This window comes from Anguilla rostrata, chromosome 9 (assembly GCF_018555375.3).
Source record: "Anguilla rostrata isolate EN2019 chromosome 9, ASM1855537v3, whole genome shotgun sequence".
Classification (NCBI taxonomy): domain Eukaryota; kingdom Metazoa; phylum Chordata; class Actinopteri; order Anguilliformes; family Anguillidae; genus Anguilla; species Anguilla rostrata.
The window spans coordinates 51,903,944-51,927,706 of record NC_057941.1 but is presented as its reverse complement, the minus strand read 5'-3'; the positions used below and the strand labels follow the sequence as shown (position 1 = coordinate 51,927,706).

The 23,763-nt window shown below is 52.3% G+C and overlaps 1 protein-coding gene across 11 annotated transcripts in view; it reads right to left on the bottom strand.

The window, feature by feature from the left end:
• LOC135264125 (roundabout homolog 2-like) overlaps positions 1-23,763 on the bottom strand; it is a 168,346-nt gene that overhangs the window by 40,397 nt on the left and 104,186 nt on the right. For 10 of the 11 annotated variants that reach the window (XM_064352798.1, XM_064352799.1, XM_064352800.1 and 7 more), the window contains 3 exons: positions 3,328-3,485; positions 2,084-2,204; positions 1,656-1,794 (listed from right to left, as the gene is read on the bottom strand). In XM_064352798.1, the coding sequence (XP_064208868.1) occupies positions 1,656-1,794; positions 2,084-2,204; positions 3,328-3,485 (418 nt within the window). Of the gene's footprint in view, positions 1-1,655; positions 1,795-2,083; positions 2,205-3,327; positions 3,486-3,713; positions 3,760-23,763 lie in introns of all 11 variants that reach the window. The other variant, XM_064352809.1, reaches the window with a different exon arrangement.

Here is a 23,763-nt window from a genome sequence, read left to right as displayed (position 1 = left end):
AAAAGCACGGAGGGAGTCCCCGGAGTGGGAGAAGAGGGCCGCTCCCCCCCCGCCCCCCCCAGGCTCCGCGAGGCGAACTCCGCGATTACGCGTCTGATTGCTCGGGCCCGTTTCCCCCGGCGACGCAGAGCCACTCCATTTCCCTCCCGTCTGAGGAGTCGTGGCGGCGCGGCGAGCGTCCGTCGCCCGGCAGGCAGGAATCAATTACCCTCCAGCTCGCTGTTTATCAGCGTCCGCTCCGCGGGGCCGCGGCTCGCCCGAACGGACCAATCACAGGGGCCCGCCGCCGCCGCCGCACGCACCCCGTCAGCGGCCTCTTTACAGCCACTTTAGCGCAGAGCGGCGGCTCCACAGAGAGGAGGAGAGGCGGCGCGGCCAGGGAGGAAAGGGAAAACGCTTAAAAAAAAAGACAGAGTAAAGAGGAACTGACAGCTGTGTTGGCTAGTGAAACAAAGAGCATACACACACAATCACACACACACACACACACACACACACACACACACACTCACACAGGCCCACCCACACACACAAAGACACACACAAACACACACAACACACACACACACACACACACACACACACTCGCACGCACCCACGCACACACACACACACACACTGGTCCACATACACACACACACTCACACGCACACGCACACGCGCACACACACATACACACACACACACACACACACTGGTCCTTACACACACACACACACACACACACACTGGTCCACATACACACACACACGCACACACACACTTACACACACACACTGAAGGGTCCACCCAGGGAGCAATAAAGCCCTGTTTAAATAAGCCGGCTCTTCAGCCTGAAAGAGCGCTGTCAGGCTGATGAAAGGGTGCTCACTCCGCTGTGTGTTCTCCAGTAAATGATAGCCTGTCACCGCTATTGAGTGCAGCTTTCAGTGTTTCCAGCAAAGACACACAGGCACCACAATACATAATGACCACAACAGGCCAATCAGAGCTCCTTCGGGCCCAGTATTTGGCCTATAGCAGGGCTCTTCGAACATGTGAATTTTGTTTCGGCTAAGTAGTGCACAACAGGCCTAAGATTTCCCATGTACTATTTATGAGACAGTATGAATAGGATGAGTTGTATGTGAGTGTACACAAAGCAGATGGATTTTTGAGAGACGAATACTGATTACTTATTATTCAGTCAGTAGCTGAAGATACGCTGTCACACTTTTTCATGCGTCTGAACGCTAACGATGTCTCCGGTGGGTTCCACGTGGTCTGGGGAATAGCACCAGTCGAACAGCCCTGGGCGGTATTTCACGAAGCAGCAAAACTGAGCTAGCTGAGCTAGGATAACTGCAAAACCCAGAACCCCTCCAAAATCTGGAACATGGACCGAAAGTAAAAAAAAGAGCTGTTTTCAGGCTTTTACTGCAGCTAATTAAGTAATCCTGCTTTGTGAAACACCCCCAGAGAATACCCCCCCCCCCCCCCCAGAGAATATCACACCCCGCATCATGCCTGGACCTGAACCTCCCCCACGGGCCGTGATTACATGACCTGATTGGTTGACAGCCTCGTTGCTGGGCCAACACCTTTTTTTTTTTTAATGACGCCGGCTGGTTCTTGCCCTGCCCCCCCCTTTAAAAGTGGGCGTGTCTCATCCTCACCTCCCGCGGGACACGTCCGCGTCGTCCTTCCTCCAGCGCACGGTGGGCGGGGGGTCTCCCTCTGACTGACAGCGAAGCTCCACCCCCTCCTCCTCCAGGACCACCTGGCTGACCGGTCGCCGTAGGAACGTGGGCCGTTCTGCGGCAGAGGACACGCCCACCGAGCGCTTCAGCGACGTTGGGCGAACGTTCCCGCACAGAACGTTTCCAAAACATCGGGGGAACATTCTCAAAACAAAATATTTCAATTCCTGCGTCAAATATTTCAGTATCACTGGAGGAATGTTCCCGTGTTTCAATGGCATTGGGGGGGTGTGCTGGCAGGGGAACGTGTTTAAACAACATTGGGGGAACGTTACCATTCCTTACAGAACACGGCGCCCGCCCCCCCCCCCCCAGACCCCCTGGGATCCCGGCCCCGTCCTCACCGAACACGGACAGCTGCGCCGCCTCGCTGTCCCGCTCCCCCACCATGTTGGTGGCCACGCACACGTACATCCCAGCGTCGCTCTTCCTGGTGCCGGATATCGCCAGCTTCCCTCCCCGGATCTGACACGGGACACGGGACACGGGTGCGAAACACAGGCGTGATGAGAGGCAGGCTACCCCCCCCCCCGACCCCCGCACCCCGTCTCCCCTCCTCCCCCCCCCAAAACGTCAATAGCATCAGTCAGCAGAACTGACAGTGGAGATCACCGCACGCTAATTGGAAACTGAGAACAAGCTTGCTTTCTGTTTTTTTTTATGTGAGTTCATTTGTGCCGGTCAATTGATAGATATTTCACATGAAACACATTTCAACAGCACACCGCAGCATCACAGGAAGGTTCACGTCCCCTTAAATTCATTATTTACGACACATTAATCTTTAATTAATCAAAGAGAAGATGAATCAAGCCTGTCTGAAATTAATACCACAATGCAGGTGATACGCACAGTTTTGAGATTTAATGAAACCCTTGCTGTTCCCAGGTGTGAATTACAACCCACTCTACCAGGAGACCTAGGGCTAAGACTCAATGATCTTTCACATTCAGCCAATCAATCAATCAATCAATCAATCAACCAATCAAACCTGCATTTAGTTAGCTCCATTTAAAACCAAAGCTATAATACAGTGCTTCATAAAGACCACACTCCCGAAGGAGTAAAAATGTTAGAATGAGCCTTTTGTCCGCGGCGGCAACAGCAAAGCACTTGTGCTAGCGCGGGCGTTAGCGGGTACGCGTCGGCAACAGCAAAGCGCTTGTGCTAGCGCGGGCGTTAGCGGGTACGCGTCGGCAACAGCAAAGCGCTTGTGCTAGCGCGGGCGTTAGCGGGTACGCGTCGGCAACAGCAAAGCGCTTGTGCTAGCGCGGGCGTTAGCGGGTACGCGTCGGCAACAGCAAAGCGCTTGTGCTAGCGCGGGCGTTAGCGGGTACGCGTTCACAACAGCAAAGCGCTTGTGCTAGCGCGGGCGTTAGCGGTAGCGTCACAACAGCAAAGCGGCATGCAGCGCGGGTTGCGGGTACGCTGGCAACAGCAGAGCTGTGCTAGCGTGGCGCGTAGCGGTACGCGTCACAACAGCAAAGCGCTTGTGCTAGCGCGGGCGTTAGCGGGTACGTGTTGACAACAGCAAAGCGCTTGTGCTAGCGCGGGCGTTAGCGAGGGCGTTAGCGCGGACGCTACTCACCGTGACCCTCTCGTCCCGGTCGCTGACGCGCACCTTGTCCTTCTTCCAGTAGGTGGTGGGTTCGGGGTGCCCGCGGGGGGGCTGGCACTCCAGGGTGGCGGGTTCCCCCGCCGCCACCACCACGTCCGAGGGGTTCTGCCTGAAGTCATCACGAAGCACTGGGAGGAGGAGGACGAGGAGGAGGAGAGGAAGAGGAAGAATAAGGAGGAAAAGAAGGAAGAGAAGAAGAAGAAGAAATAGTTTATTTAGCCCTTCCCTTGCAGCTGTGCAAAACGCTTTCCAGATATGAAAAGAAAAGGTTAATTTTAAAATTATGTAAAAGGTAAAAAAAAATAATAGAAAGGTACAATTAGATAAATACACAGTGGTGAATTCGATGCAATTACTGATTAATAATTAAGGAAGCGGAGGTGAAGAAAAAGAAAAGCATGACTGAGGGGGAAAGAGGGGGGGAGTGAGAGAGGAAATGGAGAGAGGGAAAGAAACAGAGAGATGGAGATCAGTATCAGGCTTTCATAGTGACAGCTGCGCAATTAGGTGGCAATCGATGACATCACACAGCATTAAAAGCATGAGGTTAACCGTGCCGGGCACACGGAACGTTCCGCACCAGTTCCTTCCCATCACTTCTGTGATGTCACAATGGAGAATTCCGTAACAAAGGGCGGGAAATGGGTGACAGTACCCTGAGGTGTGTCATCACCCGGAAGCTTGGACACACACAAGGTCACCTGGGCTCATACAGGTGACAGCTGTAGTCTCGGATGCTGACTCCAGCTTTCAGCCTCATGTAAGGAATGTTACACGGGCAACCCTCATACGAGCCCCTAAATCTGACCCCCGGAACAATCCAACATGCTGCACACGACAGACCGAGAAAGCATCTCAGTGCCAGCTAATGGAGGCCACCCTTACAGAAACAAAACTGCTTTGTTTTCTGCACAGAAATCATCATCCGTGAAACAATGAGTTCCTGTAGAAGTGTACTCCACACGCTTCACCTATTAAATGGGTGGCATATTGCAACTGAGGAGGAGGGAAAAACAAAGACAGACTGTGAGATATGACACCTACTCGGGGAAAAAAAACTATCATCTTTATTAAATTCTGCTGTAGCTGTCATTTTGATTCTTTCATTGTGAGCTGTCAACTGAAGTTGAATATTCCGGAATCCTGAATAACACAATCCTTTGTTAAGCCGAAGATTCCAGATCCTGAATTTCAGAATCCCTGACCGATGCCGAAGTTGCGATTAGAGTGTGATTAGAATGTTCTTAACGAAACATTCTAATGCTGAGGTCACAATCGCTACCGGTAACTGGAAGTGACAAAGTTCTGAAACACTGAATTAGAATTTTTTTAAACCCTTCTGAATAAACCCTACTCTTCAAAGGGTTAAGGGGAGGGTAAGGGAAACTAAATTTGAGTGCCACTAAATTAGGATAAACGGTGCATGCTATCATCCTGCTTTGCATACAAAAAGAGAGAGGATTAGTCTGGGCAGACAGGTAGCATAGCTACGCTTCCATCACCGCTCTCCACATCTGAACATAACGGGGGTGTTTATTTATTTAGAGAAAGGGAAGGGAGAAAAACAGAAAAGAAGGAGTGGGGGAGGAGTGTAAAGAAGAGAAATGCTTTCTGCCCAATTATCTGGAGAATGAAAGAGAAAGGGAGTGAGAGAGAGACAGGGAGAGATGGAGAGAGAGTGAGCGCCTTAGCGTGACACAAATTCAAATTAAATCCAAAAACGATGGGAGACGAGCGGTCTTCGCCACACAGTGGGATCCAGTTTCCACCTCCAGGTGACAGCGTTTTCTCTCTCTCTCTCCCTCCCTCTCCCTCCCTCCCTCCAGTGTTTTGTCTCTGCCATTAACACACACAAACAGACAGAATCGGGCAGTAATTGGGGGCTTGCGAGGCTGTCTGTGACCCCCGCAGGCCCCAGAAAGAGAGGCGTCCAGCTGTGGTTCCGCGGGTCGAGAGCAAATTATTTCAGACACACGGGGACCAGCGGCAGTCTGAGGCCACGGGGTGGGCTGCTCGCTCAGGTACTGAACAGAGCTCTTACTGTGTGTCCTCATCCACGGTTCAGACTCCCCTACAGGTTTAATGCCTCAGCTTTGCAAAACATTTTCACGTCTATCTTTTATTATTTTAGCCATTTTCTCTCTGTCAGTTTGGAATGCGCAGTTTGTCTGTGTGTGTTCGTGATCATCGACGCAACCTCCTCTTGTCAACTTGACTCGGTTAACCAGAAGGATGTCATCACGGATGCGGGTGTCATGGAGACGGACGTCTCGGAGACGGACGCCTCGCCCCTCCCCGAACGTTTTTTTTGCGCACCGTCCCGCGAGGACGTCGGTGGGCTGCGGCACAGTCCAGATGCGTGTTAGCGGACCGTACGGCCTGTCCGCGAGCCACAACAGCGCCTTAGCGGGACGCGTCACCCAGCAGCCTGAGAAAATGTCTGGAAATACTGAAGCGGGTCCTTCTCGGTATCTTTACCCTTTACGTTTTACAATCAGTTTACGTTGATATCACCTGTGAATGTTACGCTCGCACGGATGAATGCGTTTCGGAATAACCACATGAAATGTGATTATTATTGCATTATTCACTGAGCGTCAGATGACACTCGGTGAAAAATGGAGATTATTATTTTACCTCCCATGCGCCATGGATACCAGGTAACCACTCCATGATTCATCAGGTGACCTTACTCACACACCTGGGCACACAAGCTGATTAAAATCTCGCAGCAGGCTTGCTGGCCGTGTCCTGATCGGAGATCGGCGTTGCCGGCTGACATTACAGACACCGCCGTTATCGCTCCCCCTCCCCCCTCCCGCTGTGCCGTCGCCTCACACCCAGAACGCGAAAACGGCAGCTTCCACATCAAAACCAAACGCACCAGATCTGAGCAGCAAGCGGAGGGAGAAGAAGAGAATCCACAAGGAGGAAAAATACGTCAGAAGCGAGATGTGTACGCCAGAAACATAAACCTGAGCAGTGGAGGTATTAGAGAGAGAGAGAGAAAGGGAGGGAGAGAGGGAGAGAGAGAGAGAGAGAGAGGAAGGGAGGGAGGGAGACAGAGAGAGAGGGAGGGAGGGAGACAGAGAGAGAGAAAACATCTCTACCTTCTCTTCAGCATGTTAATTCTAGACACACAGGATCCCCTATAGCTGGGGGGTTACGGCCCAACATCACACCTCTCATTAGTGGCTGCCAGGGACGCTGGTGACTCGTGAATCTCGGCCTTTTCCTACAGTTAGCGCACGTGTAGCAGCGCAAGTCACTCTGGATAAGAGCGTCAGCCAAATGCCCGGAATGTAAAGTGGAGCCCAGGTGAAAAGAGGCTGCTCGCGACAGACCTGGGTCACATACACGTTCGCGTTGGATTCAAATGACTTTGTCTGCGCTTTACTGATCTTGTCTGGAGCATTGCAGCCTCAAAAAGGAGCAGATTCACTCCTCCAGTCTTAGTCATCTGTTTCCCGGGCGTCGTGTTTATCAACACCAGAATGCACTTAACGCCATGGCAACGGAGGGTGCTTGAGCTAACGCTAACACTTCAACTTCATTTGGACGGTGCATTTCACAGGCACTGCCACAAAGACGCTTACGGGAAACTTGGAAATTGTTACAAATGACCCCAGCACAAGCCCCTTTCTGCTTACTTAACAAAAAAAATGCTACACTGAACAAACGCCTGCAATTAATCAGCAGCAAAGCGCGGGTTTATCTGGCCATCCTCCAGCCTAAGTCCTTTCTGTTTCCCGGGCAACACGTACATCAACACCGGAATGCACTTAATGGTGGATTAAATGCAATAAAACATGGAGCTTCGGATGGCCAACACTTCGGTTTTATTTGTGCGGTGCTTTTTCACAGACGCTGTTCAGAGACACTTTCACCAAAAAACCGAAATTGTTACAAATGTCCCCAGGGCACAAGCTTTCTGCTCACTTAAAAAAAAAAAAAGAAAAGAAAATGCTACACTGACCAAAATGTCTACAATTTATCAGCAGCCCAGCAAACGTCTCCTACTTCCTCTTCCCAAAGTTTCTTTTTTTTTTTAGGAAGAGGTAGAAGGCACCATCTGTCTTCGGTGCTGTTACTGCCAGCGTGTTCTTCTGACCAAGGTAAAAAGTTTTGAGAAATGAGAGGGGAGGAGTTTGTTTTGCGCGCGCTCAGGGTTTTGTTTATGCTGACCGCATCGGAACGAAGACTCGCGCCTCGAGCTCGCCGTCGGGCGGCGGGAGGAAGCGGTGAATCCGCCTGCACTTCCCCGAGTCGCGCGGCGTGGAAACGCCAATCAGCGCGCAGCGCGTAGCGCTCGCCATTTAGCGCCTGATACGCTCGCATCCGTCCATTAAATAACGCTCCTGTAACTGGGAAACAAGCACATTTTCAATTTAAAAATTAATTAGAAAGATCCTGCATGGCGTGCCACACGTCGTGTCTTTTTTTGGGGGAGGGGGGGGGGGGCAGCGGGGGCGGCGGGGGCGGGGGCGTTCGCAGCCACACAATAGGAAGCAGCACATCTGCAGCCAAAACCCCGCTGTTCCGTTTCCAATGGCAACAGACAGAAGCAGCGACCGCGCATTTCTTCGGATGGAACACGCCCCCGCCCCCCCGCCTCCCCGCCCCCCGCGTACCGCCAGACCGCGACGCGGCACAGCTGGAGCTGTCAGCCACTCTGCCGAGCGGAGCGGAGGAGAACGCACCGGGCGGAGAGAGAGAGAGGGAGGGAGAGAGAGAGAGAGAGGGGAGAGGGGAGAGAGAGGGAAGGGGAGGGAGGGAGAGAGAAGAGAGGGAGAGAGGGAGGGGGAGAGGAAGAGGGGGAGGGGGAGAGGAGAGAGGGGAGGAAGGGAGAGAGAGAGAGAGAGAGGGGGAGAGGGAGAGGGAGAGGGGGGAGGAAGGGAGAGAGAGAGAGAGGGGGAGAGGGAGAGAGGGAGATAGGGAGGGGGGAGAGGGAGGGGGGAGGAAGGGAGAGAGAAAGAGAGAAAGAGAGGGAGAGGGGGGAGGAAGGGAGAGAGAGAGGGAGAGGGGGGGAGGAAGGGAGAGAGAGAGAGAGGGAGACAGGGAGGGGGGAGAGGGAGATGGGAGGGGGGAGAGAGAGAGAGGGGGAGAGGGAGATGGAGAGAGAGACTGATGGTATCGACGAGAGGCAGTTTTCATAGCTTTCAGAACCATTCACCTCTCCTGTACACACACACACGCGCGCGCGCGATCACACACGCGCAGGGAAGCGTGAGAAGGCCAACGGCGCGTCTGAAATTAATCCCTGTGACCGGAGACGCCGTTAGAGAACTCCCTGGTTCAGTGGAGGCTCCGACACGGCCCACCGAAACCTGCACCTGGCCCCGGGGTCTCCCCGCTCAGCAGACAGGGGGCAGCGTCCGGCTGCAGCTCACTGCACAGAAAAGCATGAGGACAAATCCAGGTAATCTATGGTCCTGGAGAGTGAGGCCCAGGATATGTACTCCCCTCTGTGCTCGTGGGGTGGGGGGGGGGTGGGCTGTATAACCTACGATTAATTAGTCCTATACCAAGAAGCAAATTAAATGGCTAAAACATGAAAGTAGACGGGAAATACAGGAGAAAACCTTCACCTGGTCAAAATCCAGGTGAGAGAGTGAGAACTCACATTATCATTCCACCAACTCAACGTTTTTTTGTTTTTTTCCAGCCGTCTTTTGTGGCGGTTTGCGCACGTGTGCGTCCGTGGGCGTGGCCCGTTACACTCCAGCGTGCTGCTCCCAGACGCGGGAGAGCGAAACGCAAGCCATCCTGCTCTCTCTCTCTCTCTTTCTCTCTCCCCCTCTCTCTCTCTTTCCCTCTCTCTCCCTCTCTCTGTCTCTCTCTCTCTCTCTTTCTCTCTCCCCCTCTCTCTCTCTTTCCCTCTCTCTCCCTCTCTCTGTCTCTCTCTCTCTCTCTTTCTCTCTCCCCCTCTCTCTCTCTTTCCCTCTCTCTCCCTCTCTCTGTCTCTCTCCTTTTTTTCCTCCTGTTCTTTCCCAGCAGCAGACACCTGCAGAGACAGAAGAGCCGGCCCATTTCACGCCGAGGTTCAGGCGACAAACGCAGCCCCTCGGAAGAGATAACCGCCCCCAGTCTGCAGAGGGGCTTATTACCGCCCCCCCCCCCCCCCCCGCGTCCCCCCCCCCCCCCCCCCCGCACTCAGCCTGGACCCGAGCCCACGCAGCTAAAGAGCCGAGAGAGGAGAAGGGAGAAGACACAACGTTTGCGGCTGCAACTCTGAATAAATAAACACTGCATGTCAAATGTCCTCAAAATGTCTCCACCAATCAGCAGAGAGATATTTCACGAGCAGTAGCTTGAGGGGGGCGGATGGGAGGATGGGGGGGATGGGGGGGGTGTAAGACAAGGGTCCCCCCAGGGTGCCAAAACACAGACAGGCATCCTACACCGCTTCCTTACCAGCAGCTAAAGGACTGCCCCTTTTTGTGCTAGACTTTCACTACCCCCTGCTAAAGCCCGCCCCCAAAGGAGGGATAGAAGGCAGCTATTTGCTGACGCACGGTGTTCCGGAATGTTTACACATGGTGTAAGAACGCACGTGTTCGTCTGTGTACGGCGATAAGGGGGATATTATGGGCTAGATCCAGTTTGAACTGAAAATCACATATAGGGCTCTTCCAATTTAAAATCTCAAGAAGTGGGGAACCCAAATGATTGGAATTACAAGAATCTTTCAGCAACTAAGCGGTAACTGGCTATAATCTAGGCATTTTTAATTGGAACACTTTGGAAATAGTAAACAAATGAAATATTTGGAAAAGGAATTTAGACACTCTGAATTGGTAATGATTTAGCGAAAATTTCCAGCATGCCTGATGTCAATAATTCAGGAGACAATGATAAAGACAGGAAAAAAAACTGGATTTACACTAAGGTGAGCAGTTCAAAGGACACTGCTGCTGCTCTCTGGCACAAAGGAAGGGCACTGCCTTTGACTGCACCCAGCAGTGCAAATACTTACATAAAATTTAAACTAAAACCATGAAAATTGTGAGCATCATTTAAGCAAGTAAAGCATTGATGCCTCTTGGTTTCAGAGGGCAAACGTTAGCGCTTTAGCACGATAGCACACTGGCTGTTATCACCCCGCACGGCGTTCCGGAAGGGGGCGGGACATTTCCTCTGCCAAAAGCTGTCAATCAAACATCAGGAGGCCCGAGGGGGGCGGGGCTTAAATCACTAGTGCCCTTTCTGTGAGGAGCTGAAGGTCTGCTCCTTCATTACAGGGCCAAATGGCATCACATCCGCGGGACGTCCTGTGGATTCTGTGGCTGGCTGTCTGCCTGCCTTTCGGCCTGCCTGCCTGAATGCATGAGTCATTGCATTTATCTAGCACTTTTCTGTGCGCTCAAAGTGCTTTACAGTGATTAGTGGGTACTCATCCCACCCACCACCAATGACTAGCACCAACCTGGGCGATGCACGGCAGCCATTTTGCACCAGATCGCTCACCACACATCAGCTAAGGTGGAGAGGGAGGCCAGCCTGCACGTCTGCCTCTCTGTCTGTCTGTATGTCTGTCACAACAAGCTCCCTCTCTAGCTCTGTCCCCATCACCAGCTGCAGAGGCTGCAATATCTTAATTCTCTTTCTCTCTGTCGCTTTCCCTCTCTCTCTCTCTCTCTCTCTCTCTCTGTCCCTTTCTCTCTCTCTCTGTCCCCCGCTCCTTGTCCCCTTCTTTCGCTCTGTCTGCCTCCCTCCTTGTCCCCTTCTCTCTCTCTCTCTCCGTCTCTCTCCATCTCTCTCCCTCTCTCTCTCTCTCTCTCTCTCTCTCTCTCCCTCTCTCTCTTTCTCTCTCTCCGTCTCTCTCTAAAGACAGCAGTGAAGGCGGGCGGCGGGCCGCTCCATCGCGGCGGGGGCGGGCGAAGCGCTCCTCGTTAATCACGCTAGCGGTGGGCCCCGCCCCCTCTCCTCTCCGCGTCCGTATCGCCGCCCGACACGGCTCCAACGCCCAATCAGACTCCGACACGGCCCCAACGCCCAATCAGACTCCGACACGGCCCCAACGCCCAATCAGACTCCGACACGGCCCCAACGCCCAATCAGACTCCGACACGGCCCCAACGCCCAATCAGACTCCGACACGGCCCCAACGCCCAATCAGACTCCGACACGGCCCCAACGCCCAATCAGACTCCGCCGCGGCAGGAAACCGCCACCAAAGTGAAGCGCAAAAAAAAAGGAAAAAGGAAAAAAAAGGGAAAAAAACCTTATCTGAATATTTCAGTATCTCCCTCCTCAAATTCATTTTTGCAGGCTGCTTAATTGGATGTCATAACCGCGGAAAGGGAAGGAGAAGCAGAGAGCTCTTTCTCTCGTGCCAGAGTTTCAGTCTCGGTGCGGCCCTGCCGTAGGTTAGCTGTCAAAATGTCAGCAGCCGCCGCTTAAAAAAAACACCCGGCTTTTGCACCAGAGAAAGAACAGAGCGCTCCACTGCTCCCTTTGTTTGCCATTCAAAGCAATAAAAAAAAAAGACTGAAATCATTTGTGGAAATGTGTGTGATCGTTAAAGGAGGGTTTAACTAAAGGCTGCAGCTGTGCCTCCTCGTCGTTCCGGAGAAAAGATTTATTAGCCCGGAGCTAGCGCCGCGCCGGCGTGAACAATGGCGGAGCCGTGTTTGGCGGCGAGTTAAGGAAAGGTCAGAGGTCAATGTTCGCGCCGATATCTTTCTTTTGCCGTGCGAGAGAGGGGTGAATAGCCTCACGCAGAAACAAAAAGCGATTCGCTGACACCAGCGTTGTTCAGGAACAGCACGGCCAAAAGAGACCAATCGCTAAAAAAAAAGTACAGCGCCGTTCAGCGTCTGTGTCGGGGGGAATCGGCCCCACGACGGTTCGGCGTTTCCCCCTGGTCCTCCTCAACACCACAGCGAATCAAAGTTCCTGCAGTCTTCCAGGGGGCCAATACCGTGGCCGTTACGTTCAGAGAGGGGGGGCGTCTTTGAAAGAGGCGGGGCTTCTTGGAAAGAGGCGGGACATATTTTATCCGCGTAGACGCTGAGTGTCAGGCACATTAATGTGATAATTTGAAAGGCTGTCTGAGACGCTCAGGATGGTGACAGGGACGTCACCAGCGGCTCTGTCAGGCGGCAGTCCTCCACCGTGCCTTTCCCATAATGCCGTGGGGCAGGAGGGCAGGGTTCTGCATGCTGAGAGCGTGGCACATGGAGAAACCGTCTTATTAAAGTAGTTAGGATGTCAAAGAGTCATGCTTTCCGTGTGTACCTGTCTGTGTCAGTGTCTCTTTGTGAACGTATGTGTATGTTTCTATGAGAGCACCTGTGACATTTCTGACTGTCTCTGTCCTTATGCCAGGACCACGGACCAGGACCACGGATACGGGAGAACTGGGCTTTGAAACTGACAAGCTGACTGTTATGACATCACTGTGATGTCATCGCAGGGCAGGCGTCTAGCTGGCCATGAGGTCAGAGTGCGTGGTCATGTGAAACGCCACTGACCCGCAAAAGTGTACAAACGAAGGACCCCAACTGCCACCCATAACGTTGCCATGACGATCCAGTCACACAGCTAAGAACAACACCTTCCCGAAACACAAGCAGCAGCAGAACATTACCCATGATTCCCGGCCCTATGTGGGGAAAAACTGCCAAATATGTCTTCACACAACATTTTTTAAATAAAACTGGGTTGATTTCGCTCTCCTTTTCAGCCCTTTCGGTTAGAAACAGAGCCCTTTCTGTGGCTCAGACAAATTCGGTAATTAGGCACACAAAAGCCCCGCTGCGTTCCCGTCTTCTTCAGCGGAGCTCCGGCTGGAGGAGTCCAGCGCTCGACGGCGGTCTCTCGCACACCTGCGGCGCCGCCTGAGAGCCGGAGACACAAGCCCGCCACCTGCGCGTAATCCCGCCCCCCCCGCCCCCGCCCCCGCCCCCACCCCCACCCCCATTCCCCCGCGCGCCCCGCAGAGCGCCGGATTCCAAAAATACGGCACGGAGCCCCCCCCCCTCCCTCGGCAGGGGCACACACAAAAAAAGAAAAGAGCGAGCGTTTAAGTTTTTTTCAACAAAATCAGCGAATGAATGAGGAGCGTTTTTCGAGGCGCCGTTCGCTCCCGCACGTGGCGACGATGGCGATGGGGGGGGGGGGGGGCGGGTCACGTGACGCGTCGCCGCGGGAACGCTCCGATTCCGCGCTCAAAAGAGCCGTCGGGCGAGCCGCTTCTCCGCTAATCCTCCCGCGATCCGCTACAGAGCGGGACCGCCGCGGCGTGCGCGTTAGCAGGTGGCCGAGGAGCAGGAGGAGGAGGAGGAGGCATTATACCTCCCCAAGGAGGGGAGAGGGGGGAGGTGGGACGGGTGAGTGAGGGGAGGGGAGGGGAGGCACTGAAGCAGTCTGTTCGCCTGGATTAGTTTAGCCAATCGACACTAATCACACATAAACACTTCCCATTGGCCGACCTGCTGGGGGCCCGGCTCCACAAAGGAAGGCCTCTCCACAGGCCAGCTGTGACTGCGCAGGGGGACTAGGCAGGGGACAAGGGCAGAGGCAGGGGCTGATGGGAAGTGGAGGCTGGGGAGATAGGGACTCTGGGGATTGTAGGCAAATCAAAGAAATCTGAAAATGTTCACACTTTCGCCTTTTGGGAATATTTATTCCAACGTTCCAAAAAAATGTTCTGGCAACCAAAAAGGTATCTCCCAAGTGTGTAATTTACAGCTAACAGGATATGCCTGGCTGTCGTTATCATAGTTTTAATGCCGACGCTCCCTGTTCAGGGAACACGCCCCCCACCCCCCCTCCGCCCATGGGAGGAAATCTCTTCCCTAAAAATGAGCGGTTTGAGTTAGGTGTGTGGGAGCAGACAGACGGGATACAATCTAATTTAGACACACACACACACACACCTGCACAGGCTGTCACACACACACACACTTAAATATCACTGTCCACATATCTTTATTCTGGAGGTCAGCAGGACTCCTGAGGACACTTAAAAGTACACACTCTCCAGCATTGACTCTCTTAGACCCACTGCACTGCACCTCTTCTAAACATTATTACTTCTCTCTCTCTCTGACAGACCGTCGCCCCTTTGATTATTCCGCACAGGAAGTGCTCTTCTCTCTCTCCGCACTTTAATTGTGTTGAGACAGGAAGCGATGACAGCAACACGCGCCCCGCTGCCACCGGGGGGGGGGGGGCGCCCCTGTCACCCTTCTTATGAGAAAGAGGCCCCCTGTAAAAACCCCACTCCGCAGAGAAACCCAAACGAAGACGCGACGCGACGCGAACCATAAACGAGCGGAGAAATTGGTGCAGAAGCACGAGGGGGGGGGGGACGCCGCCGTCTGTCTGTCTCGCTCTTCTTCCCAGGGCCGGACACATTATATATTGAAAAGGTTTTTTTAAAAAGTGAGAATGAGAGTTGACAGACCATCGCAGAGCACCAGAGCTCTCTCACTGGATCTGCGTCAGGACGGCACTTTCGAACCAGGGGGGCCAGACGTCCCGGGTTTTCCCGGGACAGCTTCAAATTTGGGTTTTCTGACTGTGGCTGACATTATTGTGGGTTCCCACTGCCCTGGTGCACAGTCCTCCAGTGTATGGCATGACTATTTCCAACACACACATGGCCTCTTCACAGTGGTGCTGTGGCTCCATCCACATAGGAAAACTAAAAGAAAAAGAAAAATAACTGGAAAAAAAACGTTGCTTGTGAATGTTGGCACATTTTATTCATTATCCGTCAGCCAAAGTTATTTCATCCGTGCCAAGAAAAAAACTGCTTAGTTGCTCAAGTGTAGGCCTATTTTTTTCAGCAACTTATAACTTTAAAACTAGGAGATGGATTTTAATCAGACGAAGGGTGAAAACTCTCAGGGGCGCACAGATGAGGGGTGCACAAATTTTTGGCCCGTTTGTCCCACACAGAGCTGAAAAAAACACACCCCTCAAAATCCTCCACCTGTGACTCATACTATAAGCCATCAGGCCCGTATAATATATGCGCACACGTACGCGTGTACAATCTGCCCGGCACGCCGGCGACATCACTTATTTACGTGTACTGTTCCGAGCACACACTTCAACCCGGGCCAGACCTGTGAGTTTACACCTTACAAACTCCAGCGCACTGGTGTGTTAAATACCCTGAGAGGGAGGGGGGCTGCCGGGGTGGGGGGGGGGGGGGGGGGGGGCGAAGCGAGTGTGTGTTCGAGTGTTCACGGCCCCGTACACAATCAGACCCCCCCCCCCCCCCCCCGGAACACGGCCTACCGTTACATTATTAATCCATCCCATCACCAGCCAGTTCTCCAGGGTCTGCGGTCGTGGGAACGCTGGAATGTTCGCAAACAGAACTGAAAACAGAGCACGGAAATAGGTAACAGGCTCTGTCTCATGCCCCCCACCCCCCCCCCAAGCCTCAGTCGAAATTGGTCCATAACTTTGAGCAGCAATTTCAAAAGCAAGAATGTTTTTTCCCTTCTACACGAGCAAAGCTCGTCGAGTTCAGCCATCGGTAAACTAGTTCACCAAACGCAAGACTGAGAGGGAAAACCGTAACACCGGTGTTTACCTGTCAATCACAGGGGAGGTCAAAGGCGGACTGAGCACGTGCAGAGGCCTCAGCCCACGCAGGGCGTCTCCGTGACACGACAGTGAGCCGGGAGATCAGTCACCGCCACCCCGGCTGTGAGCGATCTCTGCACTCGAGTCAAAGAGCCAGCGAGGAAATTAAAAACACTTCATCTCCAACACGGCCCTTTCAGCTTCAAAGACATGCGATTTATCTGTGTGTGTGAGTGTGTGTGTGAGTGTGTGTGTGTGTGTGTGTGAGTGTGTGTGTGTGTGAGTGTGTGTGTGTGAGTGTGTGTGTGAGTGTGAGTGTGTGAGTGTGGGAGTGTGTGAGTGTGTGTGTGTGTGTGTGTGTGTGTGTGTGTGTGTGTGTGTGTGTGTGTGTGTGTGTGTGTGTGTGTGTGTGTGTGTGATGTGTGTGTGTGTGTGTGTGAGTGTGTGAGGGAGTGTGGTGTGTGTGTGGTGTGTGTGTGGGAGTGTGGGGTGTGTGTGTGAGAGGTTGTGTGTGTTGGTGTAGTGTGAGTGTGTGAGTGTGTGTGTGTGTGTGTGTGTGAGTGATGTTGTTTGTGTGTGTGTGTGTGTGTAGGAGTGTGTGTGTGTGTGTGTGTGTGTGTGTGTAAGCGTATGTTTGAGTGTTCATGCAGGCATATACGTAGCTCTGTGTGTAATAGTACTCTCTCTCCCCTACCTGGGGAGGGGGGGGGGGGTACCTGTGCGGTGTGGAGCCGCTCAGTAAATCAGAGACATCACAGAGCTCCACAGCTGCTGCCTACACAGCTCCCCCACTCAACAGACAGACACGCGTGATGGAGAGAAAAAAGAACGTTAAACAAAAGAGGAGGAATGGAGTTAAAAGCCTGATCCTTCCTGTGGGCCATCAGATCAGCCCAACATAAGCACTCATCCTGTTTACATAATCGGGATTGAGTTGGAGCATTATTATCCATAATCAAAATTAAATAATCCACAGAAAGCTTTCAGTCTTTTATTTTTAAATGGAAAAAACGAAAACACAGTTTGTTAGAATCTGCTCATCGCTGGGCTTAGAAACTGAGTCAAACTAAAACCGTTTTTCTTTTTCCCCCCTGTAGTTCATATGGCCACAGATAAACTACAACTACCACAACCACCACCAACCAACATTCCGTTTGTGTTTGCCGTTGGTATTCCCACACATCAGTGCGTTTAACTTCAACAATAGACACAAACATATGACTTCTGTTTCCTGCACTGTCTTTGAAAATGGGGGGGTTGGGGGCCCATGGGGGAAAAACACACACGCCAAACCACCAATGCTGCAATCTACACCGGGCACTCCAGGCATTCTGCCAATATGTTTTTTCTTTTTTTTTTTCCCAGGATGCAACTGTCAGTAGACTTTCCAATAGCCCTAAATAAATTAGCCCAACTGCTGTCTCCCAAATCAAATGGCATCATCTTCCGCGCATTATTTAATACAGGAGGTGAGTACATGAATAATGGAACGGAAAAACAAATATATACTTTATATTATTACTGTCTGGCTGCCGTGTTATTACTGTCTGTCACAAATATCTTTGCTTTGGCAATATTTGCGCTGTCAAATGGTCGACATCTCACAGCAGCAAGGAATACTGAATCAAAGTGAGAGAGAGAGAGAGAGAGAAAGAGAGAGAGAGAGAGAGAGAGAGAGAGAGAGAGACAGAAAAAAATCACAAAAAAACTCAACTGAAACCAACACACCCCTCCCCAAACTCCCCAGCCCCCACCCCTACCCGCAGCCCGGCACTGTCCCAGCAGCCCCCCTGGACCAGCACACGATCCCACCGGATTGTACCCCTCCCCAAACTGCCCAAACTCCCCAGCCCCCAGGCCGGCTCTGTCCCAGCAGCCCCCTGGACCAGCTGGCCCCTAAGCCCGCTCCAGAGCCCCACATCTGGTGCCGGCATCCAGACCGGGGACCGGGCCATCTGGAGGGGGGATCAGGGACGGGGCGGGACGGGGGCCCCAGGAGGGCCCGGCTCCGAGGCAGAACACCAGGCCCTGGATCTACCGCAAAGCCCCCGGCACTCTACCGCGTTACCGACACAACGGGACGTTTAATCTCTCCGTAATTCCGGAGAAAATAAAAGGAAAAACAGGAGCACTAGCGTTCAGAGAGAGGGATGGTGATGCTATGTTTTTCTTTTCTTTTTTGGGAGGGGCAGGGGGGGTATTGAGGGGTGTGAAAACCCTTTCTGCTGCCACTTTTGTGTCTGAAATTGAGCACCGTTGTGCGACAGAGGCTCAGGGTGACTCTGTGCTGCCGGCCCTTTAAGAGAATGGCCGACAAGCAGCCGTGTCACAGTCAAACTGTAACCGCGATGTTCCAGAACAGTTCCCATAACCGTGATGTTCTAGAACAGTTCCCATAACCGCAACGTTCCAAAAGACTTCCCGTAACCCTTATATTCCAGAAGAGTTCTCGTAACTACAATATTTCAGAAGAGTTCCCGTAACCGTGATATTCCAGAAGAGCTCCCACGCCAAGTCTTTGTAATTAACAAAATGCAATCAATATGATACCAGCAAAACAGAGTCAGCCAGATACTGCATTAGTTAAATAAACAACCACAGCTTAGACCCATATTCTGCCAGGACCTAACAGCTGTTGAAAAATCCTTAAGATCCAAAATTTGTTTTAGAATTCCATAAAGTTGCACCTTTGATTGAGAATGCAGTTCTCCAAAGAAGTTGTCCAAAGAAATTCCTCTAGGGTCTAATATGGCAGGCTATGTCTGAAAAGCTTCATGTATTAATGGCAGTATAGCAAACAGCCATTTTAGTTTTTAGCCCTTTAGACTGTCCTTGTAACACGTACGTAAATGTGGATTTGACTCTGGCAACGGTAATAACGTTGATGACATGCCATTACCCCCCCAGCCCCACCCCCCTCCCACCCCCACAGTGCGGTTGCTACCATTACCACCACCCCCCCCCCCTTGGCAGCACAGAAACAGCGACGCTAACGCGTCTGACTGGCCGTGGGTACAGCCACGGATATAAATCCCGCTCTTCCCTGGCAGAGCCGTGGCTGATCGATAGGACCCTGGCGCCCGTCCCATCCACTGCCCGACTGTAAAAGGAAAAAAATAAAAATAAAAAAAAAAATGATGAGAGGAAGAAGGGAAAACAGCTCTGATCGCAGCCGCTGAGACGGGGAAACAGCATCAGCGCTGGGGAGGAAAACAGCCTCTGATTGGCCAGCCGCTGAGACGGTGGAACGTACATCTGCAACCGCCACAAAGATTAGCGCGCGCGGCAACGCCGAAATCTCCCATCATGCCGCTGGTTATTAGTCTGATTGATGTTCATAACGGAACGGCTGGCTGATTAGACTGCGAGGACACAATCGTTTGATAAGCTGGCACGTGCTAAAATCACTCATCAGGCGGAATTAAAACTGTTTGAAGAGAATTAAAATGGTTGGATCAGGCAGCAACGACTAAAAGTGTTAGATCAGCTCACTTATGTGTTTAATCAGCAAGTACTAAAACTGTTTAATCAATAAGAACTAATATTATTTCATTTTTTCAGTTAGAACAAATATTGTCGGATGTTTCAGTGAGAACTAAAATTGTTTGATTAGATAGTACAAACTAAAATTGTTTAATTAATCAGTAAGAAATGATAGTGTCTCATTAGTCAGAAATAAATAAAATAGCCTGATTTCCAAGAGAGAGCTAAAACATGCTGTTATGCTGTAGGCAGTTCGCTGGGGGCAGTTGGGTCAGTTGGGGCAGTTAGCAATGTTCTGGGGGCAGTTAGAGCAGTTAGCAATGCACTGGGGGCAGTTGGGGCAGTTAGCAATGTGCTGGGGGCAGTTGGGGCAGTCAGCAATGTGCTGGGGGCAGTTAGAGCAGTTAGCAATGCGCTGGGGGCAGTTGGGGCAGTTAGCAATGTGCTGGGGGCAGTTAGCAATGCCCTGGGAGCAGTACCCCAGGAGTGGAGCTCACCAGTGCCAACTTTCCATTAAAATCCCGCCCCTACAGCACATCATTTTAACCCGATTGGCTAGATCAGGACCTGAGGGGATTACAGGGCCAATGGGGGTGTCTGAGACAGTGGATAAGGCGGGACTGAAAGGGGCCGTAGGGAGGGAGGAGCCTCTGGCACACACCACCTCACCTGGCATTAGCGCAGCTGTGGAACTGAGTAAACATGTTGCACTGGGGAACATTAAAGCAGGCGCGCCCGGAGCAGAGCAGGTGTGTGTGGGGGGGGTGATAAGAACAGGATGGATTATACACCCCCCCACCCAACTCTGCTACTCTACCTGCCACCTGAAAAAGAATCCCCACCACACTGCTGTTAGCACAGGGGTGTGTGTGTGTGTGTGTGTGTGTGTGTGTGTGTGTGTGTGGTGTGTGTGTGTGTGTGTGTGTGTGTGTGTGTGTGTGTCTTAATGAAAGTTGTCATTTAAGAAGTATTGAATAATAGGAATGGCTGGCTTCCGGCAAACTAATTAAAATTAATTAGTTGCTGTGATGGCCCTTACTGTTCCTTTAAAAATTCTATTTATTGACGGTCCAGTTATTGTTATTATAATAAGTAATTATAAAATAATAATGCGTAAAATATCAGCCACGGACATGTATCTGCATCTTAAATATTTAAATTCCACAGCTGAATTTGGTTATAAATATACATAATGCTTTTTTCGCTAGGCATTAGCATGCAAGCGCATCTCTTCAAAGCAAAGCAAAGGGGTGAGAAAGAGAATTGAGAAATTCAGAGAGAGAGATAGAGAGAGAGGGAGCGAGGGAGAAAGAGAGAGAGAGAGAGAGGGAGCGAGGGAGAAAGAGAGAGAGGGAGAGAGAGATAACATTTTCAGGCAAATATGCAAATACACTCATTTCGGATTTAAAGTCTGAGTTGGCCAATGGAGGATGGAGCGAGCGAGTGACAGAGAAAGAGAAAGAGAGAGAGAGAGAGAGAGAGAGAGTGAGAGAGAGAGAGGGAGCGAGCGAGGGAGAGAGAGGGAAAAAGAGTGCGCAAAATAATGAGCCAGGATTCTGAAAAAGCGAAATTAACTCAGGCTGCGCGGGAGCGCGTGATAGACAAACCGAATAAACAGGCCTGGAGACGCGGCGTCTCCGATCCGCTTCCTTCCTCCCCGTCCCAGCCCCTCCCCACGCAGGCAATTAGCCACAATAAATGCCTAATTGAACAGACAAAGAGGGACGCTTCTCTAAAACCCGTTTCCGCCTCGGTGGTTTGACTGAGTATAATTAAAACATTCGCATATGTATTCTCATTATCTGATTGAGGATTGTGCTTAAAGAGGAACCCTACCCTACCCCCCACCTCGAAAAAGAAAAACCCATCAGTTCCTGCTCTTATCCACACCACATTCCATACTCTCCTTTCTCAGTTGTTTTTCAATCTCTCTTTTCTACGTTTCTCTTCTTTTCCTGGTTCTCTCTCTCTCTCTCTCACGCCTTATCTTTCTGGCCTGCATGTCAGTGTCCTCTCGAGAGGACAGCCACAAGGTTCTGTATTGACTGAAGACTTGGCGAACTGGGGGGGGGGGGGAAATCAAAGCGGATAAAACAGGCGCAAACTGCTCGCGACGTTTCTCTCTCCCGCCACTCAAAACGTGCGATTCTCCCCTCGCTCAGTGTTACGAGCACGGAAGAGTTTCTTACAGCCGTTGACGGCAAAGGTTCCCGCTCTCTGCCCACTTCAGAGCGGGGAGCAAGTGGTGGGGTCTAGAGCCCACGGCGCTCTCTCCCCAAAACCCGCGGGACTCCTGTCACAGAAATTAGCGCCCGGGCCTCAGTGGGTGGCTGGGGCGGGGGCCGGGACTGGGGGGGGCAGGAATGGGGGGGGGGGTATCTGCAGGGACAGTGGAGGAGCTGCTCACGCTCATAATCCCCTTAACTGTGAGGCAGCGAGGGGGCTCAGAGCTCCCCGCGGTGGTCCGCATTCATATTTAAATACAAACCGCCTCAGCCGCACCACACAGGGAGGCCGTTTTCCTCCAGGACTTTGGGATGGGGTGGGGGGGGGGCAGGCGTGGGGGGGAGGACAGATTTAGACGTTGTTTGAGGGGTTATTGTCGGCAGGGGAGCCGGGCGGCGCTAGCGCTGATGAGGCTAATTACGCGGAGCGGAGTCCGTCGCACGCTCAGCTCCACTGCTTCCTAGCGTAGCCCGTAGCGCCGCTCATCCAGAGAGGGGCCTGCGTAACCTCCCCGTGTCCCCCACGGAGGAGGCTCTGTCACTGGGCTGCAGAGCTGCAGCACGCCCCCTCTCCCTGGAGCTCCACACTGGCCAATGCCCCACGCATACCCACACATACACACTCACACACACACACACACGTGCACACACACACACACGTATGTACACACAGACACATGCACGCACACACACACACACACACAGCTCAAATGACAGTATTAGAAGTTACAAACTACAGAGAGAGCTAGAGAAAGAGATAGAGAGCTAAAGAAGGGAGAGAGAGAAAGAGACCGAGAGAGGGGAGAGAGACAGAGAGAGCTAAAGAAGGGAGAGAGAGAAAGAGACAGAGAGAGAGAAGCAGGAGGCAGGTTTTACACACCACTCTGTTTGCTCGACAGTGGCTGCACAGATGCTCAGGAGAAGAGCATTCAGGCAGCAGCTGTTTCCACGGTAGCAAGGGAGCGTCAGGAAACGCTGTACCCGGCCTCGGTGCAGAACACAGCCCCTGTGGAACCGCAAGCGTGAAATACCAGCACAAACGCACACGGCCCCTTAGCGCTCAGCACAACCGCTGCCAAACCGCAAGGGTGAAATATAAACACAAACGCACACGGTCCCTTAGCAGTCAGAACAACCACCGTCAAACCGCAAAGGTTGAATATCAACACAAGCACAAACACGGCCCCTTAGCGCTCAACACAACTGCTGTTGAAATGCAACACAAAATCCGAACACTCCCTTAGCTCAGCAAGGTGCATACAAACACTCTCTTGGTGGAGCGAATGCATATTTACCGACAAGAACAAAGGAGGAGGTGGAAAAAAAATCTATAAAAGATCTCATCTTGTAGCTGGTGATTAATTCACGTTCCGTGTCGTCTCTGTGGATTGAGGAGTTTGACGTTAATTGTTTGTTGATCCCTTTGTTCTGTTCCTTGTAGGAGTAGGAGAGAGACACGCTCCACTCAGATTTCCTGTGGGTTCTCGATGTGGTACACCTCCTGGCGTAGTCGGAGCGGTATCCCACAATGCCACACTGCGATACGTCCTGGCGCAGTCCGGCACGGAGCGGTATCCCACAATGCCACACTGCCATACGTCCTGGCGCAGTCCGGCACGGAGCGGTATCCCACAATGCCAGACAGCCAGAAGTCTCTCCTCCATTTACCATAGAGGCGACACAGACAACCGGTGCACATCTTCCAGTCGCGAAGAGGAGACTTGTGGGAAGGAAATGAAGACGGAGGAGGATGGAAGGGGATGAAAGAGACGGCAACGTGGATGCTGTCCCACTTCCTGTTTTTCATCACTGGGGTACAGAGAGGGGGTGCAGGGGGGGTGTCCAGAGGGGCTGGACAGCTGGGTCCACATCTCCCACTCAGCTATATTCTCAGTGCCCTTCACCAATGGCACAAATATGACCGCCCCCCCCCCGCCTCCCCTAACCACGCCCCCAGGTCTTCCAGATGACAGACGGCCCAGACGTGGGTTTGGTGAAAACATCTGCTCGCAGAGCGCCAACGCGGGCCCTGCGATTCCTGCGCTGACTTTAACCGCGATGGCAACCGCATTCTGCCTCGGCTCCCCAACAACAATCATCCGCACTGAGGCGGGCACAGGAACATCCACCAATCAGAGCAGAGGTACAG